Raw genomic sequence first — 27,232 nt, forward strand, 5'->3', positions numbered from 1 at the left:
CAGTCCAAAGACATGCAGGTTAGGTGGATTGGCGATTCTAAATTGGCCCTAGTGTGTGTGTGTGTGTGTGTGTGTGTGTGTGTGTGTGTCCTGCGGTGGGTTGGCACCCTGCCCAGGATTGGTTCCTGCCTTGTGCCCTGTGTTGGCTGGGACTGGCTCCAGCAGACCCCCGTGACCCTGTGTTTGGATTCAGTGGTTTGGAAAATGAATGAATGAATGAATAATAAAATGTGCTGTATTGGTGCATGCTCTGAAATTCTGTCTAATAAAACATATTCGATAACATTATGTACCCACAGACAATTTAAACAGCCACCTTAATCTTTGTTTTGTTCATTTCTATCATCTGGTATTCTCCCATTCATTGGCACATGTATCTAATAATTTTACCTTTAACATCCATAGTGCTAAAGCACATGTTTAAAATAATTCTGATTAATGATAAAGTACAAATGTATAGGGCAAACTTATATTTTATACCGATATATTATGTATGGTGTCACTATTGATGTTTTTCTGTTAGTTTTCCTCGCTCACTTGTTGCTCTTTAATGCCTAATGCATCTTTTCAATTTGAAACTTATGAAGAAGTAGCGCCACTTTCTATTTGTTTTTGCAAACAGATGAATTTATGCCACCATCAGAATAGAAAACATACAAAAGACTTGTTTGATTGTTGTTAGCCGAGTTGTCGGAGTACCTTACAGTTTGAGGTGCCCACATCATTTGTTCGATTCTAAGAATGATTTGTGTGAAGAAATGCTTCCTAGCTTTCTTATAGCCCCTTTATTTTCACTGACACCTTCAAGTATATGATTCACTGGAGCTAGAACTTGTAGCATTTTTAATATTTAAAGTGGAATATATAACACGTGGCCGAACAGTGGTTCTAACTTTATATTTCTTTGTATGGGATACACGGTACTAAAGATAAAGACATTGCAGCTCAAAATGCAGAATCATAGAATCAAGTATGGCTGCTGCACAATAGCCAAAGATTTAACCGTTTAGTAGTATAGTAATGAATTTCCATATTTTACTACAAGTTTTATGTTTTAATCCTAATATGTGCTGAGCTGAATCTAAAGGCGAGAGTGCCAATGGCCAACGTACCGGGAATGCGAAAAGTTCCTGGGCAAGATCGCTGAGGCCCTCCCAATCTGAAATCAAAACATTACAACAACCAAATCAAACAAATCCAATTAACATAGCAAATACAACAGAATGCTTCAAAATTAATCCAAAGAAAAGTACTTGGCATTCAACCCCCACCAAAAGGAAAACTGAGAGCAGTACAAATAGAAAGCCCTGCCTAAAATTTATGACAAAACAGCAAGTGGAGTAAGAACATTAAGGAAAGGTCTGGTGAGCTTATTTTAGACTTACATTAATGAGTTCTTTGCCATATTTTGAAAAAGTTCTGAACAAATCCTCTTATAGAGAAAATTGATTTTTTCCAATTTGCTATAATATAGTACGTTTCTTTCCCACAGAGTTATAGATGGTGGATTAGGATTCTTTTAGTTGAGCTAAATAAGTCTTCATGCTAGAAGTGTGATAGAGGATAATATAAGCAATCTCTTATAGCGCACTTTAATCCCATCTGGTGTTAATCCAAATAATGCTATCAAAGCATTAGGAGTTATTTTAAAGCAATGCCTGTACAAGAAATAAGCAAAAACTTTTTTCCCATAGTGATTTAAGCATATACAATCTTTGTTGGGGCTTAGACAATTTAACAAAATATGTGTGAATGAGGAAGTGTTTTTAGTTCATTTATAGTGTATATGGCACATATTGAATTAGAATGAGTTCCCTTCTGTTTCAGAAATTCCAGTTGCGAACTCCCTTTCCCAATGTGTCCCATTAAAGGGTCATTTTGGTTTTTATATTCCGGAGATGTCAGAATCTTCACCCACATTAGCCAGTACAGCCTCGGGGATAAATACGGGTGAGAGGTGAAGGAAACTGGGTAGGCTACAACGTTTTTATACATAAGAAAAATGTGCATAGGTGCAAGATTAAATTTGGAGAGTAATTGTTCAAAAGATGCAAAAATACAATTGTTTCAAAAGATAGCAGTGCCACATCAGTAATCAGATAAACCAGTTATTAGTAGTAGTGATATTTCTGCATGGCAAATAATTTACTTGTTGATGTAGTAGAGTAACAGAAAAACAACAGACCCAGCTGTCATGACATGCATGCTGCTTATTTTGAGTAATTGACTCATGCATTGTGTTCAAAATAATAGTAGTGTGAAGTTTAATTAGAGAATTCATTCATTCTGTGAAAAACACGGGTGTCATTAATTGTCCTTTATAAAGAAGAAGGGAAGCAACTTTTCCCCACATTGTAATAAAAAATATATTTCCTTCTGAATTACTCCAAACAGAGTTCGGTTGAACAACATAAATTGATTAAAAAGTTTATTGAAGAGGGGAAACCGTATAAAGAAGTGCAACAAATTACAGGATACACAGCTAAAATCTTAAATGCTTTAAAAAAAAAAAAAAAACAAACACGTGAAAGAAAACTGGCAGCTACTGTTAAAATGGATTGAAGAATAATCAGAATGGCAAGGATTCAGCCCAGCATCACCTCCAGAAAGATCAAAGATGATCTAAAATGAGTAAATTGCTAGTAAATTAAATACTGTTACTGTTGGAAGACGTTTGAGCGAAGCTAAGCTATCAAACATTGCTGAAGAAACGGCATGTGCAGAATCGATTAGAATTTGCCAAGGAACAAATCGATTGACCCAAAGAGAAATGACATAATATTCTGTGGACCGATGAAAGTGAAATTGTTCGTTTTGGGTCTAGTGGTCATAAACAGTATGTCAGATGACCAAGCCATTCACTGTGAAGACAGTGACGCATGGTGGAGCAGAAATCCTACTATGGGGATGTTTTTCATGTTACGGTGCTGGGTGTATTTATCGTATACACGGGATAATAGATCAGTTTGAATACATCAAAATACTTGAAGAGATAATGTTACCATATGCTGAAGAGGAAATGCCCCTGAGATGGGTGTTTCAACAAGATAACAACCCCAAACACGCAAGAATGACTCAAAGGGGTTAGGTAATGGAGTGGCCAGCTCAGCTGCCTGACCTCAAGCTCGTTAAAAACTTATGGAGTGACATTAAAAATGCAGTTTCTGAAGCAAAACCCAAACATTCACAGGAACCTGAAGAGAAGTTGAGTTTGAAGAGAAAAATGTCAACACTGTTGTTTTGTTGAACAGATTAATATTCATTTTCTTTGCTTCCTGTAAATGAATAACACAGACTTGATAAAATTGGTTAATGCTTTGATTTAGAATTGAATGTATAATGTTTCTACTACATTTAAAATATGGAAATAAAAAACTATTGCAAAGTATTTCATTTTATGGACCTTTTTAGTGCACTGCTATTTTGTTGAACACAACCGTATTTTCAATATGGTGATCTCCAAGTGTTGCAGCCCCAAGTATCTTCCGTACATTGAGCACAGCATAGCTTGCAGAAGGTAGAATTAGGTGATGATCATGTATAGGGGCAAAAGATTAGAACTTCTCTACCTTGTAATATGTCCTTACATTCATTCCATATTTAGTAGTAATTAGTGGATGTTTAGGTTTCTAATAAATTGACCATATTTAATGTTCTCTGGTGAGCAGAGCGCATTTAGAATATTGAGAACAGCACTTCTTTTCCATTACAAGCCAAGCCAGTATACTGAAGATTCTTAGATTTCTGTCGTTTTCAGAATGTTAATTTGCAGCCAGCAGTAAAACGAAAAGTTACGTAGTGCCAATGCTGCTTTCTGCCTTAGATCTCTGTGGCGTCATTTTTTTGATGATCTATTTTTAAGTCAGTGATAAAAGAAAAAAAGCTTTGTTAATGTGCGTAGGGATGCCCTGGAAATATGAACTAGCTTTGGAAGGATATTTATTTAGGCCATTGTAATTCTCCCAGCTAATTTATGATTGGGGAAAGACTATCTTTTAACATTATTTGACTTCGTCCATCATAATATTCAAATTGTATTTTAAACAGTCTTTATATTTCCATGTGATGTTCATCCACTAAACAGAATTATGTTTGGTATAGGAGTGTAAATCCTATCACATAGCATACAACATCATCTACTTTCACTTCATCCTCCACCTCCAGCTACACATGCATACTGGGAGACTTTAGATTTAAATTTTATTTATTTTTTTTTAATATTGGAAGAAATTCCGCTTAACACAATTAACAGAGTCACAGATCTCTGTGGCAGGTAAGTCTCAGCCATCTTTGACCTTGTTCAATGTTTCCTCTCAGTTCTTGGTTTATAGTCTTATTCTTTGCAGTAAATTTGGTCAGGTTCATCTTAAATGAGATGGTAACAGTGCCTCATCTGGACGCTGGATGGCGCCTGGATCACATTTTCCTGTGTTCAAAGTGCAAAACACCCAGTTAAAGCTCATAAAAATCTTGTGGCTTCATCCTGCTGAGTTCAGAGGTTCTAAATCTGGAGCGTTTTAATGAACTTTGGCTGAGAAAAAGTTCTTTCCAAATGAATTTCAGTAAATCAGTTTCTGTATTCTGCTTATTATTTTTCAGTACTGTAGTTCTGGATCTGTATTGTAACCAGCAGGCCTTATGCTGGCAGAGAGAAGTTTTAATTGTTTTTCAGTTCTTAAATGTATATGTTTTTCCCCCCAGCTAGCCTCTGTTTTTAGAATCTGTTTAGGCAAAGTAAATCAGAAAGAAGTCCTGATTGGTTAGGAGACCTTCACTCACTTACAGTGGACCAGTTACAAGTTCCCAGTGGATTTGTCTGCATGTCCTCGGAGACAAGTGGGAATTTCATGTGAACTCATGGAGAACAAGGGGAGTTGCACCAACAAGGTAGAAAATGTACGCCTGGTGTAGCAGTCCGATGTGTTTAGGACTTCATTAACTGGTTTAAACGGTGGAGCATTTTTAATTTTTGTTTATATCATCTGAGAGAGAGAACCATTTGTTAATAAATTTTCTAACAATTTGTCATATTCAAAAACATTAGTAATGAGAGAATGTAGTTATATGTAATAGATACATAAAATACGAGTTTTTTAATGGCATTCGGCAAAAGACGAGCCTAAATAGACTCGTCACTAAACTAGATACCAGCTTTGGACTCAAGCGATGTGAAATTCTATCATGTGCTGTTATTCGTTGTTTGATATTTAGGACCTCCAATCCTGTGACAAAGTAAGTATGACCCATGAACATTGTTGGTTTTTTTTCAACATATTCTGAAGGAGGACAACTTGCACTTTCAAGCATGTTATTCAACACAAATACCAATAGATCCAATGGTCTACTGGGGGAAAAAGTAAGTGCACCCTTGGCCTCAGGAGTTGTTATTGCCCCTTTAGTAGAAATGATTTCTTGTAGGTGTTTTACATAACTTCCCACCAGTCACTGACAGTGAACATTTTGACCACTACCCCATGTATTAAATTCTTTCAGATGTTTTGGGGTTTTCTTGCACATACTGCCTGTTTCAAAGCCCAAACACATACATTTCAATGGGATTCAAATTAGAACTTTGACTAGGTTCATCCATTACCTTTCATTTCTTCTGTTTTTGAACATCTCTTGGTGGATTTGCTAGTGGGCTTCAGATTATTATCACGTTGAAAGGTCCATTTCCAGTTCAACTTCTGCTTTCGGACAGATGGCCTCGCATTCTCCTTAAGTGCACTTTGACCTGATGCAGAAGTCATTGTTGACTTAATGACCCCCTAACCATAACATTTCCCTCCACTATGCTTCATAGTTGCTATGAGGGTATTCTTCTGAAATGCTATGTTTAGTTTGCACCAAATCAGACTACTGTTACTGTGGACATAAAATCTACCCAGAGCACATTGTTCTTGAAGTCTGGTCTTTTCCTATTTTTTCAATGGTAAACTGTATTCCTGCTCGGATACTCTTTTTGGACAGAAAAGGCTTCTTCCTGGCACACTTCACACACAGGCAGCCTCTTTCCGATTGTACATGCTTGCACGTTTAGTATGAAACAGTCAGCTCCTGGGCTGAATTTTCTGGTCTGGCCAGTCCGAGACAAATTAGCATTCGTTTGAAATCTATGCCACTTGTAGATGATTTTCTTACAGCAGAATAGCTGATTGCAAATAATTTGGTGATCTTTGTATAGCCCTTACCAGACTCTCAGATATTCACAACCTTCTTTCTGAGGAGCTTTAGAAACTTCTTTTGATCTTGGCATGATGATACCACACGTGTCAACTACAAACAGAAAACCAGCCCCTAGATATCTGCCGTTTAAATAAATCAGGTTTTATGTGCATACTCCCTAAGGAGGTTCTAATCATTGGCACCTAATCTGGAACAGTTGATTCTAATTTTCATGGATTTGAAGTGGTGATACATGCAGGGGTGAACTTACTTTTTTGATGTGACAAATCTGCATTTCTGTTAATTTAGATTATGAAAATGGACACATCCTTGTCAGTTTTATGTGTCATTTGTTTAAGTATATCACTTTTATCTGTAGGCAATGTTTGCATTAAGTTTTAATGTTTACCTGTTCAAATATGTTTAAAAGGTTAACAATTTTCCATTTTGCTTTTTCACTTGAAGGTTTATGTGTTGTGGAGCAATTTGTACAAATGACTCCATCCAGTTGAGGAATTTGAATGGAGTCCTTCTGTAAAATCCATGTCTCAGCTAATAAAACTACATCATTTGCTGTAAAATTTTGATCTGCCACACTATCAAGATGATGCGGCTTTAAGATCTGAATGTTGTGGGAAATTATCTGTATTGCTGCTCTTGATTCTCCGAGGAAGTTAAATTTGGTGATGCACAGGGTTTCTTGCGGCCTTTCATAAATGAATCATTAACATTAGGTAGAGTTGTGGGGTATGAATTGCCACTGATAAATAAACCAGAAGCAGACATCACCTTTGAGCAAGTGACCTACACTTATGATCTTAATATTTGGGGTTTTGGGTAGAAAACAGCTTTGTTTCAAGTATCTCCTTGAGATTTGTGGATTTGTGGTACTACCCTCTGCTGGAATAATGATAAATTGCTTTTGATAAATTTGAAGGTTGCTTGTCTTCCTCATGCCAATAGTACAAATTAAAACAATAGGTGCTAATTGAGGTGATATATTACTTTTCTGCATACATGCCAAGAACTTGTGATAGATAGGCTATTGTTCCAGTCTGGTAGTCTTCAAATCCATAGCATATATATGGCTTCATTTTCTGATTAGTATTAAGTTTAGTGTTCTCAGTTTTACAGAGAATCATTGAGCACTCTATCACTTGTGTCTGTGTTAACATATAATGGGCTCCAACACAAAGTATTAAGTTCTGTAGACCAAACATGTCCTTTAAAGATTTTGCAGATGCTGCCTGGTTGATTATTCAAGTCCACTTCCAATACTGTTCACTGTGCACATCTCGCTTTCCATAGATGTAAGTTTTGCAGTATGGTGAGCATCAACTTCAGCATTTTGTTACAAAGAAATTGCAACCGCTGGAAGATGGTTTTCATCTCCAGTGCACACTGACTGATTTAATTCACATGCATAATTCCGTCTACCATATGAGTAAAGACCGATGCAAAGGAAATGTCCCCTTCTAGCTCATAATTTCCACCAACTCATGTAGGTAAAAGTCTTGGCCCAGCTTGTTCTCCAATAGGATTAGATGATAAAACTTGAAAAATATATCTATCTCCAACTGGTGGTAATTGTTAGAAATCATTTGGCAGAAACATACTTCACCAAAATCATATTTGTTGTAGCCTTCTATTCATTTTCGTAAATTGTTGTGCATTAGAAATTTCATCAATTATGATTGCCTTTAAATTGTGATAATACAAGAGTAAATCAAAAATTAAAGGCAATTTGAAAATTACATGTGTGACAAGAACAACACTTAGACATCATAAAGCCGTATAATGTGCCTTGGCTGCAAAAGGGTATTTTTAAAGGTTGTGAGTTGTTCACTCGACTGAGTCCAAAACAGAACTCCAATATTGATTCAAGATGGCCAGTGTAGAAAGTGACGTCATCGGGGCTGGAAGTGGAAGTGATGTCATCAGAGGCTGGGCTGGAAGTGATGTCATCAGCTGTGCCAGAGGTGGAAGTGATGTCATTAAAGATGTCGGAACCCTGTGGGATATCCTAAGAATGATCTGCAAGGGATCGAGAAAGACAGTTAGTGCACCCCGCTGCCCCCTGGACAGACATGGAATTGTCATTATTTAGGCCCTTTAGTTGACTCCGACTCGCACATGTGTGACACATGGTAACTGCTTTGGATAAAAAAGACTCAATACAACATGTTCGCGTTGGCTTATGGGTAATTCAAACACGCACAGCACACTGGCCTACCATTATTGTTTCATTTATCTATTTGAACAAATATATCTAGCACCAGCTGGAAAACGTAACTGCCCCTGAATTAAATGAACCAATTGAGAGAAATTAAAAGTTTATCTTATTACAGCCAACACTGCTCAATATAGAGCTCACCTGTCTGGACTATTGTTTTATAGATGACATCAGGGAGAGAAGAAATACATTTTCAAGGCACTGTATTCTGAAGGTGAATCCAGTATACAGTGATAAGGAGGCTCCTGATGGGCCTCTAAAAAGAAGATGGATGACTAGTCTAGCAATGGTGCAGAGATTATAAGTATATGGGCTATGATTGTGTAGCTAGTCTCAGTCTCATTACCTTTGGCTAGCATATATAATATAAAGAGAGTGGGGTGTGTACTTTATGTGACAAAACTTGAGTTACATCAACATCAAGAAGCAGTGGATCAGCTGGCACGAAAACTGCTACAAGGAACCAGTGTAGCTGGGCATACAAAGCATTAGGTTTTCATTAGTCTATAGAAAAGCAGTAACTAGACAAGGTCAAAGCATTGTGCTCGTGAGATACTTGTACTGCCCTTACAGTAAATGGAGTAAATGTTTTGACCTTAGTCAACTGTTCTAACAAATCAGTGACCTGATGAAGGGCTAAACAGTTGGACTTTGTGAGAATGGGTGCCCAGATCAATGCACTGGCATTAGGAATGTAACAGTTGGAGGAAGTGAGAAACAATGGCCAACCCGGTACGGAAGGATTTGTGAGGCTCAGTGGGATAATATCATGTTTGACAATGTTTTCTCCATGTACACACCTGATGACCTTGAGCCTCAAGGGAGAAGGAGAACTCAAAAATGAAGAGAACATTATACCAGAAAACAACACTCCCGACTGTGGGATGCTGGCACCATTCCAGATGCCAGTAATAGACACAGTATCAGATGCTGTGAATGGGAAGTCATGTGCGTAAGTCCTTGGCTCATTCCCTCTGGTGTTATCCTAGCAGATTAGGAAAGGTGCAACATCTCTGGACAAGATGATGGTGTGCAAACCTGCCTGCATCCTCTGTCACCAGGGGCAGCCCATTGTCCTGTCTAGATGGCAAATAGTTGACCATCAAGCCTCGTAATGCCCAATGACTCAGCCACACTGAAATTATTCAAGCGTTCTTATGACTGACAGACTTGTCTTTATAACATTCTCATCAGGCCACTTTCCTAGAGGCACCACAATCTGGTGATGTCCCGTTGCTACCTCTTAATGAAAGAATGGTGCATTCCCTCTTGTGATGCTTGTTAGTGTAATCTTTACCTTGGTTGGCCATATGCATCTTCCATGCTGGTTTTGAAACAAGTCTTTCCTCTTTATTTTTTGGTAGAGAATATAAACATACTGTATATACATACATATGTACTGTATCTATATATATATATATACATACATATACATAGAATACAGTATATGGTTTCTAGAGTTATTACTATCACATGTTCACAGAGTACAGTACAATTCTTACTCACATGTGCCAATCATCATGTAACATGTTGCCACTCTCCTTAGTGAATATAAATATATTGCCCCAAAACCTCTACATTCCTTACCTAAAAAATGTCATAGAATTAGCATTATTATTTTTTTTTATTTCATTAATGCTTCAGCACTGCTGCCACTTCACCCACAGCAGCTTTCTGATTCATTGTACAACTCGGCTAATTATATTGTATGGCTGCTACTTATACTCTTTGCTACTTAATGTGTGGTTATATTTTTATACTTACTTTATTCTAGTATTATTATTTAGTTATTTTGATATTTTACATTTTTATGTTGACTGATCTGTTTGTGCTGCACAATGTCGTTGCACTGTGTATTTAAACCGTCATATACTTTGTATTATTGAACCTAATTAATCCTGTTTAGGTCCACAAAAATATCATTTATGCATTCATATATATTATATAAATACACATAAATTATAAACATACACAAATATAGTGAGGGTGTTTGTGTGTTTCTGTGTGATCACCCTGCGATGGACTGACAGAAACTGCTCCTGCCTTGTGCCCTATGCTTGCTGGGACAGGCTCCAGCTTACCGATGACCCTGCTCAGGATATAGAGGATTGGAAAGATGAATGGATGGATGCATGCCTGCATATAGTGTGGGCTTTCAGAATTTCAGTTTTTCCAGGGCACCACCAGGTTGCCACAGAGCAGTGCTGAGTCCTGCAAACAGCCTGCAGAAAACAGAGAGTACCATACTGCCAACAGGAAAGGTCCTGTGTATGCCAAAGTAGGGGTCACTAGGAGGTGGTATGCTGAGTGTGTACTGGAGGACATAAATAAGGGACACCAGTAAAAATAAGAGAGAAAAGCAGCCTGGATGAAAACGTGTTGCCCCAGCACATTAGAGAGCCGCGGACCTAGAAGATGGCAGGGATGCCTACCCCTTGCACTAGGAACAGCTGATTAACATGGATTCAGGACATGGATTCGGGGTAGCAGCTTTTATTCAATTCCTGTTTTTTATATTTTTGTGGAACACTATGTTTATTGTGTGATAAAGCTACCGCGTATATGAAACTTTATATACATCAAGTTATAGATAGATAGATAGATAGATCATTATATGCATATACAGTATACTGTTGTTCTGTGTTAAAAAGAAAAGAAAGGAACGTTCAAGGCAAAATTAAAATCCTGCAAAGTTTCAATTCCAGCTGCTCCACGTTCGCCGTGATTTAATGCTTTTACTTAGGAAAGTTCTCTTCCTCATCTAATACGATATCGCGTTTCCGATTGGCAATTGGTTAGTCCAATCACAAGACAAGCGGTTGTTCCCGCCCTCATTTTCATGTGTCTATTTATGTATTATTGCCATAGACCAGCTGTCACAACCGAGGAGAACTGGTGGCCCAAGAGGTCCCTGATTTGTACTTAGGAGGTACAATTGAAATATCAAGATCTAGGACTTCACCGCTCGGCCCTGGAAACGGTGCAATGCGTGCATCAGGACGCTTTCCAAGAGCAGGAACAGAGAAGTAGATGTGTACACCTTGTTCATTTGTTAGATTCAGCTGTGACGACTCACTTCTTGACTGATTGACCCCGAGCACGGTGGGGGAGCTCACGAGGGATCACCCTGTTCGCATGCAGTTTGCCTGCAGAGGGGTTCCGACTCACAGCACAAGATGACAGAGGGCAACCCGCTGGTGGAAAATGACCCCACCAAAGCCACAAAAGAGATGGACAAGTCGCACGCCGAAGACGAGAATGATGTGAAGAAAACGGCGGAACAAGCCCCGTTAAACGAGACTGAAGAGAGCGTGACCACCAAGGTGTCCGTGGAGCCGAGCAGTACAACCCCGAAAGAGTTTGTGCCTCCTGAGGGTGGCTGGGGATGGATAGTCATGCTGGCTTCCATGTGGTGCAACGGCTCCGTCTTTGGCATCCAGAATTCCTTTGGTGTGCTGTTTGTTGCCATGCAGAGAGACTTCAGTAGTGGAGGCGACGAGGACCTGAAGTTTAAAACAGGTGAGTGCAACGTGTCTAGTGCCGCGCCTGCTTCCTCGACGGTGCCCCTCTGGGGCACTACCTCACGCCGATCTGTCTGTGCTCGGGGAGCAGGCGGCGAGGCTGAAGGAGCCTGGAGGATCCGGCTTTGTATGATCTGATCGCGGTTTCCGCGTGGCTCTCAGTGCCTAGTCTGCAGACAGTGCGGGGCCGCACAACGTGCTTGTACGCTACCGAACTTCCGCTACATGCCTAGTTCACCAGCCCACGACGACAAGGCGAAAGAAGCGCGTGTGTCGCAGGGGAAAGTCACCTGGATATCGAGCACTCCCCACGGGGTGGCGCGATAGAATAGTGGCCTTCAGATACTAGGCGAAAAGCAGCCAGCGAGTGATGTAGTCAATGCCACGACTTCACAGGATGACAGGGGATCTATCTATCTATCTATCTATCTATCTATCTATCTATCTATCTATCTATATATCTATCTGTTATTGATTGGTAATGGGTATTGTTTTTGAATGATGGAATTTTTTATTCCCTCTTTGGTTGAGTTTTATTGTGTGATGTTCTTTAATTTTGTTGTTTATGTTTAATTTGATGTGTAGATGCTGTTGTACTTTTGTTTAATACATAAATTACAAATCTATCTATCTATCTATCTATCTATCTATCTATCTATCTATCTATCTATCTATCTATCTATCTATCTATCCATCCTGCATATTCATTACCAGTTTGATTAGTTTCTTTACCATATCTATACAGCATACCCTATAACACCATCAGGTTGAACAGCTTTTTCTTTGAGATGACACTGATGTTTTTACATTTTGCCTTTCTGAAATTCACATTTCATCAGCTTGTGGATCAGCAGGTAGTCTAAACGAAGTTTCAAGCTTTGGGGGCTTTTGTATATTTTATTATTTTTGGTAATATGGGGAAAGACCAAAACTATTCAGTCTGTCGGTTCACCTCTGAATTGCTTTAGCTTATCTGCACATGGCTTGGTTTAGAGCTGGCTCATGTCATGCTTCCTTTAACTGAAATGGCTCTGAAAGGGATAAACCTGTCTGAAAATGGACAGTCCATAAATATTCAATGGATAAAATAGGAATGAGTAATGTGCATATTCAGCATTTCTGATAACGTAAATTCCATATAAATACTTAGCAAATATCTGTACCCTTGGTCGTCTTCATGACTTAAAATATTAAGTGGGGCATCATGCTGTCACAGACTTGCATAGTTTTATTGGACTGGACATGATTTTGAACAATAACCTATTTAAAGATTGTATGTCCCCAGCTAATCCTGTTGTGGATCAAGGAAGCCAACTTCAGGTAGAAGGCAGGGAGATATCCTAAATGGGCTGTTAATTTGTTTAGTTACTATTAGGCCTACACATGAATGAGTTAATAAGAACAATCAGATATACAGTGCATTCAGCTCAGATCTAACATCCTATTGACACAGTGCTTAGGGTTTATCTACTTTTAAATTCTTGTCAAATGTTACTTTAATATTTCCATAAATACAAAATTCACACATATAATACATACTGTACATGTGAATGTTTTGGCTAATTGGTGCTGCCATAAAATGATATCAGATGCCAGGCCCTGGATTTTTACTTCCTGACTGGGTCTGTCTGTCTTTGTGGGTTGTACACATTTTGCCATTCTCGCAATGCTTCAGTTTTGTTGTACGTCCCAAAACATAATTGTATATGTAAGACTTATTGGTGACAGCGAATTGTTCCTTATGAACACGGACCAGTATGTCTTGTAATGGATGCAAGATGTGGAGCCGACCCGGACACAGACAGGCGGACATGTTGTTTTTCAACCACCACACGTTTATTTACAATATTTACAATCAATTATTACGTCACTAAGACTCAGTTCAGTGCACAATACCCCCAAATACACAGTCCTGGCCACAAATGTTATTCATTTCTATGGCTTTTATGCTGCCATGTGATGTCATTTTTATATTGTAGATTTCTCTTTACCAAAGATATTATCCAAATGATTTGTGGATTGGAACGGATTAGTAATTGTCAGTCCTTCACTTTTTTCTCTTTCATGTTTTTAATCAAACATTTTATTAAAACAGAGACGTTATGATGAACACACACAGGTGTCACACCAGGTTAGACAGTGAGCTGCTAGTTTCTTTCATCATTTGCATCTCCATTTTATTTGACAAGAAGCAATTCAAAGTAGTGAATGCAGCTGTTTAAAAGTGATAGATGCATGTAAGTGTTGGGAACCTTGACAAGCAAGTTCATGAAAATGAAACACAAAATGTTACTTGAACAGTAATTGGCTCAGCAACAATAATTTGATTTTAATTGAGAATTGGTTTTGGAGCAAAAACCAGCACTCACTGCAGACATCTGTGACTGAACTTGAGGACCCCTGACCATAGTAAACAAAAGCCTGAGTTTACCATTAATGACAGCAAAGTTGTGACAATAAAAGTTTTATTTTGGTACTGTATATTATTAGCTGACTTTAATGTGAAGCAGCATAGGCTAGCCATTAACCTTCACCAATGTATTATAACCCCCACCCCTCACCATTAATTTCCAGGTTGGAGTGCCTTGTGGATAGACTATCCAATCCTTATTCCACTTTTATTGCAAACTGTTTAGTGAAAACAATCATACAAAACCTGGTTGCATTAGTGTGCAATCCTCCTAAACTAATAATTGGTTGAAGCACCTTTTGATTTTATTACAGCACTCAGTCTTTTTGGGTAAGAATCTATCAGTTTGGCACATCTGGACTTGCTGATTTTTGCCCACTCCTCCTTGCAAGAAAATTCCAGATTTGTCCAATTGTGAGGGCATCTCCTGTGCACAGCTCTCTTCAGGTCGCCCCACAGATTTTCAATTGGATGAGGGTCTGGGCTCTGGCTGGGCCATTCCAGATCAGTGATCCTCCTTTGATGAAGCCATTGCTTTGGATTGTTGAAAGTTTCTCTTCAACTTCATCTTCCTAACAGATGCTTAAAGGTTTTATGCCGAAACAGGCAGATACTTGGAGTTATTCATGATTCCATCCACTTTGACTAGAGCCTCAGTTCCAGCTGAAGAAAAGCAGCCCAAAAACATGACGCTGTCTCTGCCATGCTTCACTATGGATATAGTGTTCTTTTGATGATGTGCTGTTTTATTTTTGCACCAAACAAACCTTTTGGAATTATGGCTAGATAGTTCAACCTTGGTCTCAGCAGACTATTAATGCATTTTTCCACATGGTTACGGGAGACTGGTTATACGTTTTTGCAAAATTTAGCCGAACGTTTAGCTGAATGTTTTTCTTTGTGAGAAAAGGCTTTTGTCTTGCTGCCCTACCCTGCAACCCATACATATGAAGAATACAACTGATTGTTGTCACATGTAGGGAACAACTAGTACTTGACAAAAAATCCTGCAGCTTCTTAAATGTTGCTGTAGACCTCTTGATGGACTCCCTGAGCAGTTTTCTCCTTGTCTGCTCATCAATCATGGAGGGATGTCTTGATCTTGGTAGAGTCACCATTGAGCCCTGTTTTCTCCACTTGATGAGGACTGTCTTCAGTGTACTCCATTGGACGTTTAAAGCTTTGGTTATTTTTTTTGTACCCCCGTCTTGATTGACACCTTTCAATGATGAGATCCCATTCATGTTTTAAACTCTTTTTGCAGACCATGGGTTTTAGAGTATGTTGCAACCAAGAGGATATCAGATGAGACACTTTAACTGATGTCAGGTGTATACTAACTACTGCTTGAGATGGGACTTATTGTGATTTGTCGATTCTGAATGCAGCCACATCTTTGATTTTTAAAGGGTGTTCACACTAATGCAACCAGGTTTTTGTATGATTTTGTTTCCCTTTTTTCACTAAACAGTTTCTGATTTGTTTTAACCTTCTTTGTATAGATTGCAATTTTACAATAAAGGTGGAATAGGTTTTGACAGTATTGATCTTGGATTAATTTTTTTATTTCACACAATTTGCGATTTTGGCAGGAATGTGTAGAATTTTTATTTCTAATTGCTCCTGCTAAACTGCTTTGTCCAGGGTTGAATGATTAACTACTATCATACCCCATTCACACCCACACTTCAGAAAGGTTACCTCAAAAGTTTTAAGGTCTCCATAAGAGTTGCATCCAAACCACCACCACAAGGTAGTGTAAAATGGTGTGAATGGAAACACTTTAGAATTTGTCAGTCCATGTAATGACATATTTGAGGCTTGTGGGCAAAACAATAGTTTTTAAAGGAACCTCAGAAGTACATGCAAACTTTACCAAGACAGCATCTGAGATGCAGACTGAAGTAGATACTCTGAGCTACCAGTGCTAACATCTGCACTGCCCTACTTATTTATTGTAGGTAAGGGACTTCAAACTCTGAGGTTTTGGATTCAAATTCCATTACTGACACTGTGTGACCATAAGCTAGTCACCTCACCTGCTTGTGCTTCAAATGAACAAAATCAAACATCTCACAAGCACAGGCAAACTTTACAGAGTGGGCATCTGAAATACAGACTGAAGTTCAGGTGCTCTGAGCTAGCATCACTACTTTCTGCGCCACCCTACATCCTTGAACTAATATATATATATATTTTATACTGTTATTTGTTGTTAAGCAATTTTGAGCTGTATTTTCTGGAAAACAAATTATACATGCAAGAAATGCAACCAAAGTTTTTCAATCATCTCCTCCATTCGCATACTGAACACCGGTACCCCACAAGGCTGTGTGCTGAGCCCCCTCCTGTACTGTCCCTACACCCACGACTGCAGTCCGGCCCACAACAATAACCTCATTGTCAAGTTTGCTGATGACACCACAGTGGTCGGACTCATCTCAAAGGGAGACGAGGCAGCTTACAGAGAGGAGGCCCTGAAGTTGGCAGCCTGGTGTTCAAAGAAGAATCTGGCTCTGAACACCGGGAAAACCAAAGAGATCATTGTCGACTTCAGGAGGCACAGCACCGACATCGCCCCCCTTTACATCTACGGCGAGTGTGTGGAGAGGGTCCATACCTTCCGGTTTCTCAGTGTCCTTATCTCCGCTGACATCTCCTGGACAGACAACATTACAGCAGTCATCAAGAAGGCTCAGCAGCGGTTACACTTCCTGAGGGTCCTCAGAAAGCACAACCTGGACTCCAACTTGCTACTGACCTTCTAGAGAGCCTGCTGACGTACTGTATCACAGTATGGTATGGCAGCTGCACCATGGCAGACAGAGAGAGGCTTCAGAGAGTAGTAAAGGCAGCACAGAAGATCACTGGCTGCCCTCTCCCCACCCTGATGGACATTTACACCTCCCACTGCCTCAGCAGAGCAAAAAACATCATCAAGGACAGCTCCCACCCTGGCTCTGATCTGTTTGACCTGTTGCCCTCATGGAGGCGCTACAGGTGCATCACAACAAGGACAAACAGACTCAAGAACAGTTTTTTCCCAAAAGCCATAATTATTTTAAACTCACACATGCACTGACTACACAGTCTAACCCCCCAACCCCTGGACTTCCTTCTATCCATCAACTGTGCAATATCCAATATCTAAATGGTACTGATAATAACTGCGATATCTGTATATTGTACAATATCATTACTCTCAGGGTCCAATATCCAATACTCACTGCACATGATCATCATTATTGTGCAATATTTAAATAATGTGCAATAATCCAGTAGTGCAATAGTTAGTTATTCTTTCCAATATTTAAATAATGTGCAATAACCCAGTAGTGCAACAGTTAGCTATTCTTTCCATATGTATATTTTCTGTAATTTTTTGCAACTTTCTGGACCATTTGTTTATTTATTTGTTGTGTTCTACATATATGTCTGCACAGGAGGTGGTGCTTTTAATCTCATTGCACATATGTATACTAGTGACAATAAAAGGCATTCTGTTCTATTCTAACGGCTTAGCATAGTAATATTAAGTGGATTTATCCTAGAGAGTTTTATATATGAATAACTATTCCTTTAAGATACATTAAAGGATAACACACTCTGTGTAACATGGATGCAGTCTGCGCGTCTGCTCTGTGTGCTTATCATTTCAGCACATTTGCCTTGTGAGAGGCGTTCAATTTAAGGCTCAGCTTTCAGGTAACATCTGCCAATCTGTGTTAGTATTACAAATATTGTAATATGCATGTTGTGTGAATAATAGATCACAAAAACACATTACCTACAAGCTGAGAGATCCGAAATAACCTCTCTCAGAAGGGAGAGAGAACTTGTGCAGTGTAGTGATTGGTAATGATTAGTGTTGTTGTTGGTCCAGTCTGTGCTACAGATTTATCGTGTGGCCCTGAAAAGGTCACTCAGCATGCCAGTGCCGCAGGTGCATTGCTGTATAGTGAAGGAAGTGCAGTGGAGTATCACAGCACAGTGACCGGAGCATAACTAAACTTTCACATGAAGCCTGCATTTTTCCTCAGTCGTAACTTATTTTATATAAAGGCCATCACAAAGAGCACTATCATGTAATATTTTGCAAAAAAAAAAAAATATATATATATAGTCATTTCCAAATGGAAACATTTAATGTAGCTAAGATGAGCTGAAATCTAAGGAGTCAACCTAGACCTCATTGTTAATGTTTGCAGTGCACCATGCAATGCATTTATCTATGTTATATGCCATTTGGTATGAGTTTTGTAAAACCAGTGTTAGTGTTTGTGATATGCCATCTATTGAAATGACAAATGCAATGCCTTTTATTACTAATAAAGTTTGTAATGCACAATCTTTTAGAATGACAGAGACATAGCAACCAGATGGACACACAGACAGACACTTAACATTTTCTTTAAGGTAGACATGAACATACATGGTATAGGAGAAGTGTGCTTAAGTGTACATAAGAAAAGATGCATTGATAATTAAACTAGAGTAGTTGTAATGGCAATATAATGGAAATTGGATCAGTGCAGTTGGTAAAGAAGAATCAAATTAGAGAACACTATTCCAGAGAAAATTGATTAAAGGGAATGATGAGGTGTGTTTTAAGTGAGATTTAATTGAGTCTGCTGAACGAGCTCCACATGCACAGATCTAGAGAGACAGTCCTAGAAAACAGAAGCCTTGTGTGGGTAACCTTCATAAACTTTGGTTTGCCCCCTCTCCTCATAAGGACACACTGTGAGGCTGATTACTGGCATGGCATGTAAAGTAATGGCCTTGTTATTATTTATTTGGCTAACACCGTTATCCAAGGCAACTTACAGCATTCGAGAAACAACTGCTTATATTTGCTTTGCTTTTCCAATTAGAGAACAGGCAGGTGAAATGACTTGCTCATGGACACAATAATAATAATTATTTTCATTTATATAGTGCTTTTCTCATTACTCAAAGCACTTCAATGAGTGGGGAGCCACTTCAGCCACCACTAATGTATAGCAGCATCCACTTGGATGATGCAACGGGAGCTATTTTTGCACCTATACACTCACCACACATGAGTTATTAGGTGGTGAAGTGGTGAGAGAGATAGCCAGTTAGAGGTGATTAGGTGGCTGATTGACTAGGCCATTGTGGGCAATTTAGCCTGGACATTGGGATACACCCTAGTCTTTACGAAGGATTCCCAGGGATATTTTTATGACCACAAAGAGTCGGGTCGTCAGTTTTACGTATCATCCGAAGGATGGCACAGTTTTTACAGCATAGTGTATCCGCCACTGCACTGGCACATTGAGTTCCACATTCAGACCACAGGATAAGCTTCCCCTGCTGGCCTCACCAACACTTTTTCCAGCAGCAACCCAAGCTGTTCCTAGATGGTCTCCCATCCAAGTAGCATGATCTGAACCGACAACCTCAGGGTTTAAAATCCAAAACCTTAACCACTAAAAGACACTACCTACTAGAAGATGACTCTATTTTGCATGTTAATGCTGAGATTTCTTCTGGCTGCTTATTCCCTAAACAATGTGTTAATGGGTAGATTTAGAATATAGATCTTTAAAACACCGTAGACGTTTGCCTTGTATAAAATAAAGTGTTGCATTTTTCAGCCTAACATCAAGCCTGCAGTCTATTAGATTACAGTATTCAGAGAAAATAAATGTTTCATGAAAGTAGTTCTATCATTTTTTTTATTTCCCCTGTTTCTGTCACCCTATAGATCTCACAGTTTTAAAGCTAATCTCCAGGGTCCAATTGTTCATAAGGTTTAATCTGGACCAAAATGATCCAGATTTTGAAATCCCTTCATTTGTCATTCAGGATCACATAATCTATCTTACTTTTGTCCCAGTTTTTCATAGTATAATTGGTTTGAATCACTTGGATCCAGATACATACTTTTCAAGATTACCAAATCTGTATTACCAGTGATCTAGTCTAAATGGAGCTGCTTCTCACACTGAAGGCCACTAGGTATGTGAAAAACAGGTTTGTATTTGAAGAAACAAAAAACAGCTCAGACAGCAATATAAACACCCCTTCCAATTTTCAATGTCTTTTAAATAGTCAGCCCTCACCTGACCCACAAAAAAATAAACAAAAAGGTAAATATGTACAGTATTACCCAAATTCATTGTGGTTATTTTGACCTTGTGTTTCAAATTCAGATTTTCAATGTGCCGTAGTTGAAAATTAAAATAAAAAAAACATTAGAGTTCTTAACTTGTGGAATGACAAGACATTTGAAGTTGTGCTTTAAGGAGGAGGAGGATGTGAAGTTTGGCTTTGGTTTGCTGTAGTTGGGTCAAAGTAATTTGTTCCTCTGCCAGACGAATCTGGGCTTCTTTCTCTATCTACTGTATTTATCCTTTAAGAAGTGCCCTATAGGCATGATGATGTTTCAGGCTCTTTTTGAGCTCATTGGCAGTAGCTACTGTCTGTACCAGTGACAATCCACCTTCTTCCACGCTAACAGAGCTGAGTTCAAGAATGTTTCATCTGAATTAGAGGGGACTGGCTCAACTTTCCTCTTCAATTGAGGACTCATAGTCTCCTGCAACACCCTGAATCCCATGTATAGCTTGTGAGTTTTCCCCTCCAATAATTTCAATAATCAAATCAGTGTATTCACCTCTCCTAAAGGGCTTGTTGCATGCTTGGATGTTTTTGCTTCTACATGGTCCTTGGTTGCTTTGGCCTTCAGATTTTTCCATCTAAATTTTACTTGATCAATGGTTCTCTTCTGGCCAGACCCTTTAACATTCACCCAGAACATTCACATCCTGGGTGATTTCAAGCCAAATGTTTTTTCTTCTTCATGGTCAGCTCTCCCCCCTTAGTAGAAATAAAATGTCCTACTATTGAAGCATAATGATACCTACCACCCTCCAGCAGTTGCATGGATTTCAGTTACTGTGAAGTTAGGTCCTTTTGAGGCTATGGTTCCACCTTGGTGTGGTAAACAGAGTTTATAGGCCAAGGGCATGATTGCTTTAACAGAAAACAAACTGAAGCACATCAGCTAATTGGTGTTTAAGGGGTGTGGAACCAGTCACACAGCCATCGTATTCAGTCTTTCTCAGGGGACTTACAGAGTGCCACTGACATGGTAGGTACCGTCCATCACCACTACCATTTTGGCAGGAGAGAATACAGTCAAAGTGGGAATGTGAAGCATACAAAACCACTAGAGCAATGCACCACAGAAGAACTTCATGCTCAGTTTCTGTTTGGGAATGTTGCTATTAAGTACATTGCAGACCTTGTCAGGCCAAAACTTCAACACAGAACCAGAATGAGTCAAAGTCTGTCTGTGGAAGACAGGTCTTTATTGCTGGGTGCTTCTATGCATCTGGGTCTTTCTACCAAGTTGTTGGTAACAGTATAGGAGTGGACAAATTAACTGTGAGTGATGAGGTGAAATCACTTTGGCCAGCCTGGACAATCAGTTTGTTTCGTTTCCAAAGGATAACCAGATTTCCCAGACAAAGTGCAGTGTTTGCTGTCACTGTTCTGCTCCACTGACAGACTGAGGAGATCGTACCTCCCCCACATTATGTGACTCTTCAGTTCCACCCTGGGGTGGGGGGTATTAAACATTAACACTAAACAAGATTATAGACTGTTATACCTGCCTCACACTCTCCACCTTGCATTTTTTAACTTGCACTCCGCTTTTATTGCTCTTTTATTAATATTGTTTTTATCAGTATGCTGCTGCTGGAGTATGTGAATTTCCCCTTGGGGATCAATAAAGTATCTATCTATCTATCTATCTATCTATCTACAGTATCTGTATTTCTTACTTTTGGGGAACATGCCCAGCACTTTTGGGGTTATAAACTGCACTTGTGTATATACAAGCATCCCATGAGAGAGAGTGAAAGTACATCAACAAAGGGGGAGGCACAGTATAAACATGGGACTTGTGTGTGATGCTGTCCTCATGATCACAAACTGTCTAGTGAAGGAGCCTGGGTCTGCCCTTGATGCATGTATCCTGAGGGAAAGCACTCTATACAAAGAGCTCCAAACCAACCAATCAGATGGCATAATATTAGGAGACAGTGCCTATCTACTCTTACCATGGCTGATGACCACTTTTCGTGTACCAGACATACCTGAGTAGGCATACTTCAGCACTGCTCATTGCAGAACAAGATGTGCTATTGAGGTTTTAAATGGGATTCTGAAGAGGTGCTTGGCATGGATTAACTACTTGCGGGTGGAACAATAAGGAGTGTGCAACATAATACTCGTCTGTATTGTCCTGCCCAATATTGCTAACAAGCATAATGTCCCTCTCTGTGATGATGTTTATGATGCACAGAGTCTACTGACAACTCAAACACACCTCTGGCTTTCTCTCATAATGAGAGACTGACTGGACATGCAATAAGGGATGCCACTGTAGGAAACTATTTATCATAATTAATATACAGTGTCAAATGAAACTTCAAATTGAATAATTTTTGTTTGATTTTGACAACTATTTGGAGGAGTACTTTAGGGGGACAAAATCCTTTTTTTTTTACCTTAATGTACTGACAGGTGTAATAGCCTAATTTCTACTTTATCTTGTTTATCTCATGTACTATGGTAAACAAATCAGGTGCAAAATATAAGTAAACGTGAATATTCTACATTATATTAATGTTTATTTGACCAATTTAAATTTAATTAAAATTACATTTTTGTTTCTGAAATCCACCCTGAATCTACCCTACAGCTGGGATCAGAATAATTCTGATTTTTTGGATGAAAATTATCCCAATCCAACTGAAAGGTTTTGAACAACGCAAACTGACGGTTTGACCCATTTTAAAACCAAGATTGGATTACGTGATCTAATCCAATATCAGAATCCGTTTTGAGTTTAAACAAAAAAAAAAACATTCTTAAGATATGATCCAATCCATTATCCAAAAGAAATTTCAGATTATTACTTTTGAACAAAAGGGGCCCAGAAGTAAAGACGCTGTATTCTACTCTCCCGCTTATGTGAAGGCTATTACTACCCACACTTCAAAGGCATTTTTTCTCGTTCATAAACAGATTTTCCTTCACTGCAGGAAGTTAGGTTATTACTTGCGTTGCTACAGGGCGATGTTCTACAGCATTCCTTACCTGAGCCAGTAATGCCCATTCCAAAAAACACATTTCTTAAAGAATGCAGCGAAAGAATAGAAATTAATGCGATGGTATTAATACGATCGCTGTGGGTTATAACTGAACGCATCTTTAATACGGAGTACGTGCATTGGGAGCGCGCATCCTTTTGTTGTGCGCCTGTAGCTTGGGGGCGTGATGGTACACGGGGATACACCATTTGAAAAAGATACATCAGAAAGCGGCTGACCCCTCCCCCTAGTAGTTTTAAGGGGGCAGGGCTTGCGAACTGAAGGGAAGTGTTTAATTTAAAACAGCTCCTCGATTCCAGCACGGGAAGAGAGTCAGTGCTTGCAGTTCAGGCAAGAGTTTGTACGTGTAATTGTGAAGGGCAGGTGTTTTTACGGTACCTAACTAAGGTCTGTACATGATGTCTGTGATGTGTAGAAATGTCCAGTCATTATATAGCTGCTAACTTGAAAGCATTTTACAAAATCATCATTTGAAAAGTGAAACGCGGCTGCACTTGTGCTGAGCAATTTAACATCACGGTCAGGAATGATTTTACATAATCATCGTATACTTGATTTCGCAGCACAATTGGGATGAAATACCAGTGGAAGTCTGGAAGAGTTTCGAGGATGAGGAAGTAGATGTGTTGTGAGATCAAATGCAGAAGATCTATGTACAAGAGAGAATAGAATCTCAGAGGAGTGCAAGAACAGTGTGATAGTACCCATTTATAAGGGGAAAGGAGATATTCAGGATTGTGGAAACTAAAGAAGGATAAAGATGTCATACATAATGAAAATCTGCCAATTTACATAAGGGGCTCAGAGAAGAGACTATCATAGGGGAGGAGCAGTTTAGTGTTACACCAGGCAGAGGAACAATTGATGCAGTCTTTGCCTTGAGACAAATCCAAGAGAAGTATTGAGAAGAACTGAAAGGCTTGCATATGATGTTTATTGGTTTGGAGAAGGCTTATGAGAGAGTGCCATGTCAAGATGTCTGGAGATGCATGACGGACTAAGGAGTACCCAAGATGTACGTGAGAATTGCCCAGGATATGTATGAGGGAGTGAGGACTCTGGTTAAAGACAGTGTTGGGGTAACAGACAAGATACCAGTTAGAGTAGGTCTGCACCAGGGACCTTCTTTATGTTCTTACATCTTTGATCTGGTTGTGGATGTGTTGATTCATTGAATAAAAGTCCAAACCCCCTGGTGCATGCTTTTAGCTTTTAACATTGTGTTGTTTAACACCGGAAAAGAGGAAGTGGAGAGAAAGTTAGAAAAATGGAGAAGGGCTTTGGAAGATAGGTGATTGAAGATAAATAAGAAGAAGACCAAATATGGGATCAGAATTCACAAGTTAGGTTACAGGGAGAGGTATTGGAAAGAGTGGATAAGTTTAAATACCTAGCATCATTGGTAGCCCAAGATGGAGAAATGGGTGCAGAGATAACAAACAGAGTGCAGTATGGATAGAAGAATGGGAAGAAGGTATTAGGAGTATTGTGTGATTGAGGAATGAGGGCGAGGGTTAAAAGTAAAGTTTTAGACAGTGGTAAGACCAGCAATGATGTACTGAGCTGAGAGATGGGCAGTAAAGGGAACACAGGAGAATAAGTTAGTTGTGGCTGAAATGAGAATATTGAGATAGATGTGTGGAGTTACAAAGAAGGACTGAATAAGAAATGAGACAATCAGATGTATAACAAAAAGTGGAAGAGATATCTAAGATAGTACAGGAAAGTAAGTTGAAGTGGTATGGATATGTGATGAGGAGAGACAATGAATATGATGTGAAAAAGGGTCATGGGAATTTAAGTACAGGAAAAGAGAAAAAGAGAGAGGCCAAAGTGGAGGTAGTTGGATAAAAATAAAGATTTGAAGAAGTAGGGTATGACTAGGGAGGTGGTTCAGGACTGAGCTGTTTAGATAAGGTTTGTTGTACACATCAGCCCCCACACAGAAGTGGGAAGAGGTGAAGATAAGGAAAAAGTCAGCATATGTCGCTGAGTTGTAGCATGAGCACAGAGTAATAGGATATTGACAGCTGCGTCAGTAATGTTTCTGTAATTTATGGCATGTGTTAAGTTAGTTTTTTACTCTCCATCTCATAGCCAAGTTGCTGTTTCATTTACTCAGAACAATAAATTGAAACGATTAATGCTATGCTATGGTTGAAGCTTACAGTTTAATAAAAAATATATACAGTATATCAGTACAACTCAAGTAACTATAGGGATCAGACAAATAAAGTAACAATTCCAGTTCTTTTCTCAAGAAATTCTATAACTGTGTGGAGTGGAATTCAGAAGTCTGCACATCCTTTTTGAAATATTTTGTGCTTGTTCAGGTAAAGTGTGAAGTTAAGACGAATCATTTTGGACCCTTTTTCACCTTAAATATGATGCATGTAACCAACAATGAAGTGAAAGTGAAAAACAAATGAGTGATTTTTGAAAAAAAAAAAAAAAAAAGCATCAGTACCATGTTTGTGTAAGTGTGCTTAAACCTTTAAGCAATATGAGAATATCAGCAGTACTGCATCAGCAGGAGGAAGCTGTGTTAGTTGGTATTCCATTAATCAAATGAGCAGCTTCAGTGCCAGCCATGGGGAAGAACAGAAAGAGGGTGAACTTTACAGAATCATTATCATAGTAAGGCATTAGTGAACAGTCCTTGTAAGGATAACAAGCTGCTTAAAAGAGCAGTAAAAATGAGTAATAATCCATTGGGTCCATTGGATCATATCTGACAAGCAGCACAGAGCACTGCAATACATACAAACAGACACCAGGTAATTTTTATTTATACAGGTATATCTGTATTTCTCTGCTGTAAGTAGAAAGTGGGAAAAATGATTGTGTTTAGAAATGTTTGTGTTAAGATATTTTGAAATTTGACACACCTCTGGGGTTAGGACCGTTTGAAATGATTAGCAGACTACATCTTCAGATACAACAGCGAAACTACATGGACAGATTTTGGTAGCTTTTTAATGATAAAAGAGATTGCACCTCTAACTCCACATTGGCAATAAATTACTTATATGGCTCCACTCATGACATGATATGGGGCCATGACAAAATAGAGAGGAAATATTTGATTAAATAAAAAGCTAAATTAAAGTAAAAATTGGAAATAAAAACTTAATTCTTTGCTACAAAGATAAACTTACTAACCAGTACTCTTCCATGACATCCTGTCTGGTACTGTTTTTCTGCACAATTTTTTGCCATTTTTTCTGACCTTGATTCCAGTGAGTGTGGGGCAGGGCTGTGGAGTTGGAGTCAGTAAAAATGTACTGTGTCTGGCTTTGACTAAATGGAAATTGCAATATAATGTATTAAAATTTCCAGTTTTACTGATTTGATTAAACTATTTTTCTTTTAGACTTTTGATAAAAAATCTTTTTTAATTTCGCAAGTTAAATCTTATGTTTAATGTTACTTAGTGTTTGTAAGCCACAATGACTTTGCTACAGTCTTTAAACCTGAACTTTAATGCACTAAAAAGTTGCCTGATGAGTCACACTGGCAGCCATGAAGTGCCTTGTATCTTGTATGTTCTGTGTTTTAAATAAACATGATAAATATGAATCTAATTTACAAATAGAGAAGCCGGAGTTGGTGATACCAGATATCGAGGAGTCAGAATTGAGTTGAAGGATTTGTATACTAAATTCATAGCCTTGCTGTGTGGGGGATTAATGGTGGACAAGGTTGACAAAGCGGACTTATGGTTAGAAGTATTCCTGTGTCAAATTCCAGA

At 38.8% G+C, this 27,232-nt stretch overlaps 1 protein-coding gene across 1 annotated transcript in view; it reads left to right on the forward strand.

The window, feature by feature from the left end:
• Window positions 1–11,277: 11,277 nt before the first annotated feature.
• The window catches only part of slc16a10 (solute carrier family 16 member 10), a 159,097-nt gene continuing 143,142 nt past the window's right edge, over window positions 11,278–27,232 (forward strand). Inside the window, exon 1 of the mRNA XM_039747937.1 lies at window positions 11,278–11,917. Within this exon, the coding sequence (XP_039603871.1) occupies window positions 11,575–11,917 (343 nt within the window). The 5' untranslated portion in view covers window positions 11,278–11,574. The remainder of the gene's footprint in view (window positions 11,918–27,232) is intronic.

The sequence above is a fragment of the Polypterus senegalus genome, chromosome 3, assembly GCF_016835505.1.
Source record: "Polypterus senegalus isolate Bchr_013 chromosome 3, ASM1683550v1, whole genome shotgun sequence".
Classification (NCBI taxonomy): domain Eukaryota; kingdom Metazoa; phylum Chordata; class Cladistia; order Polypteriformes; family Polypteridae; genus Polypterus; species Polypterus senegalus.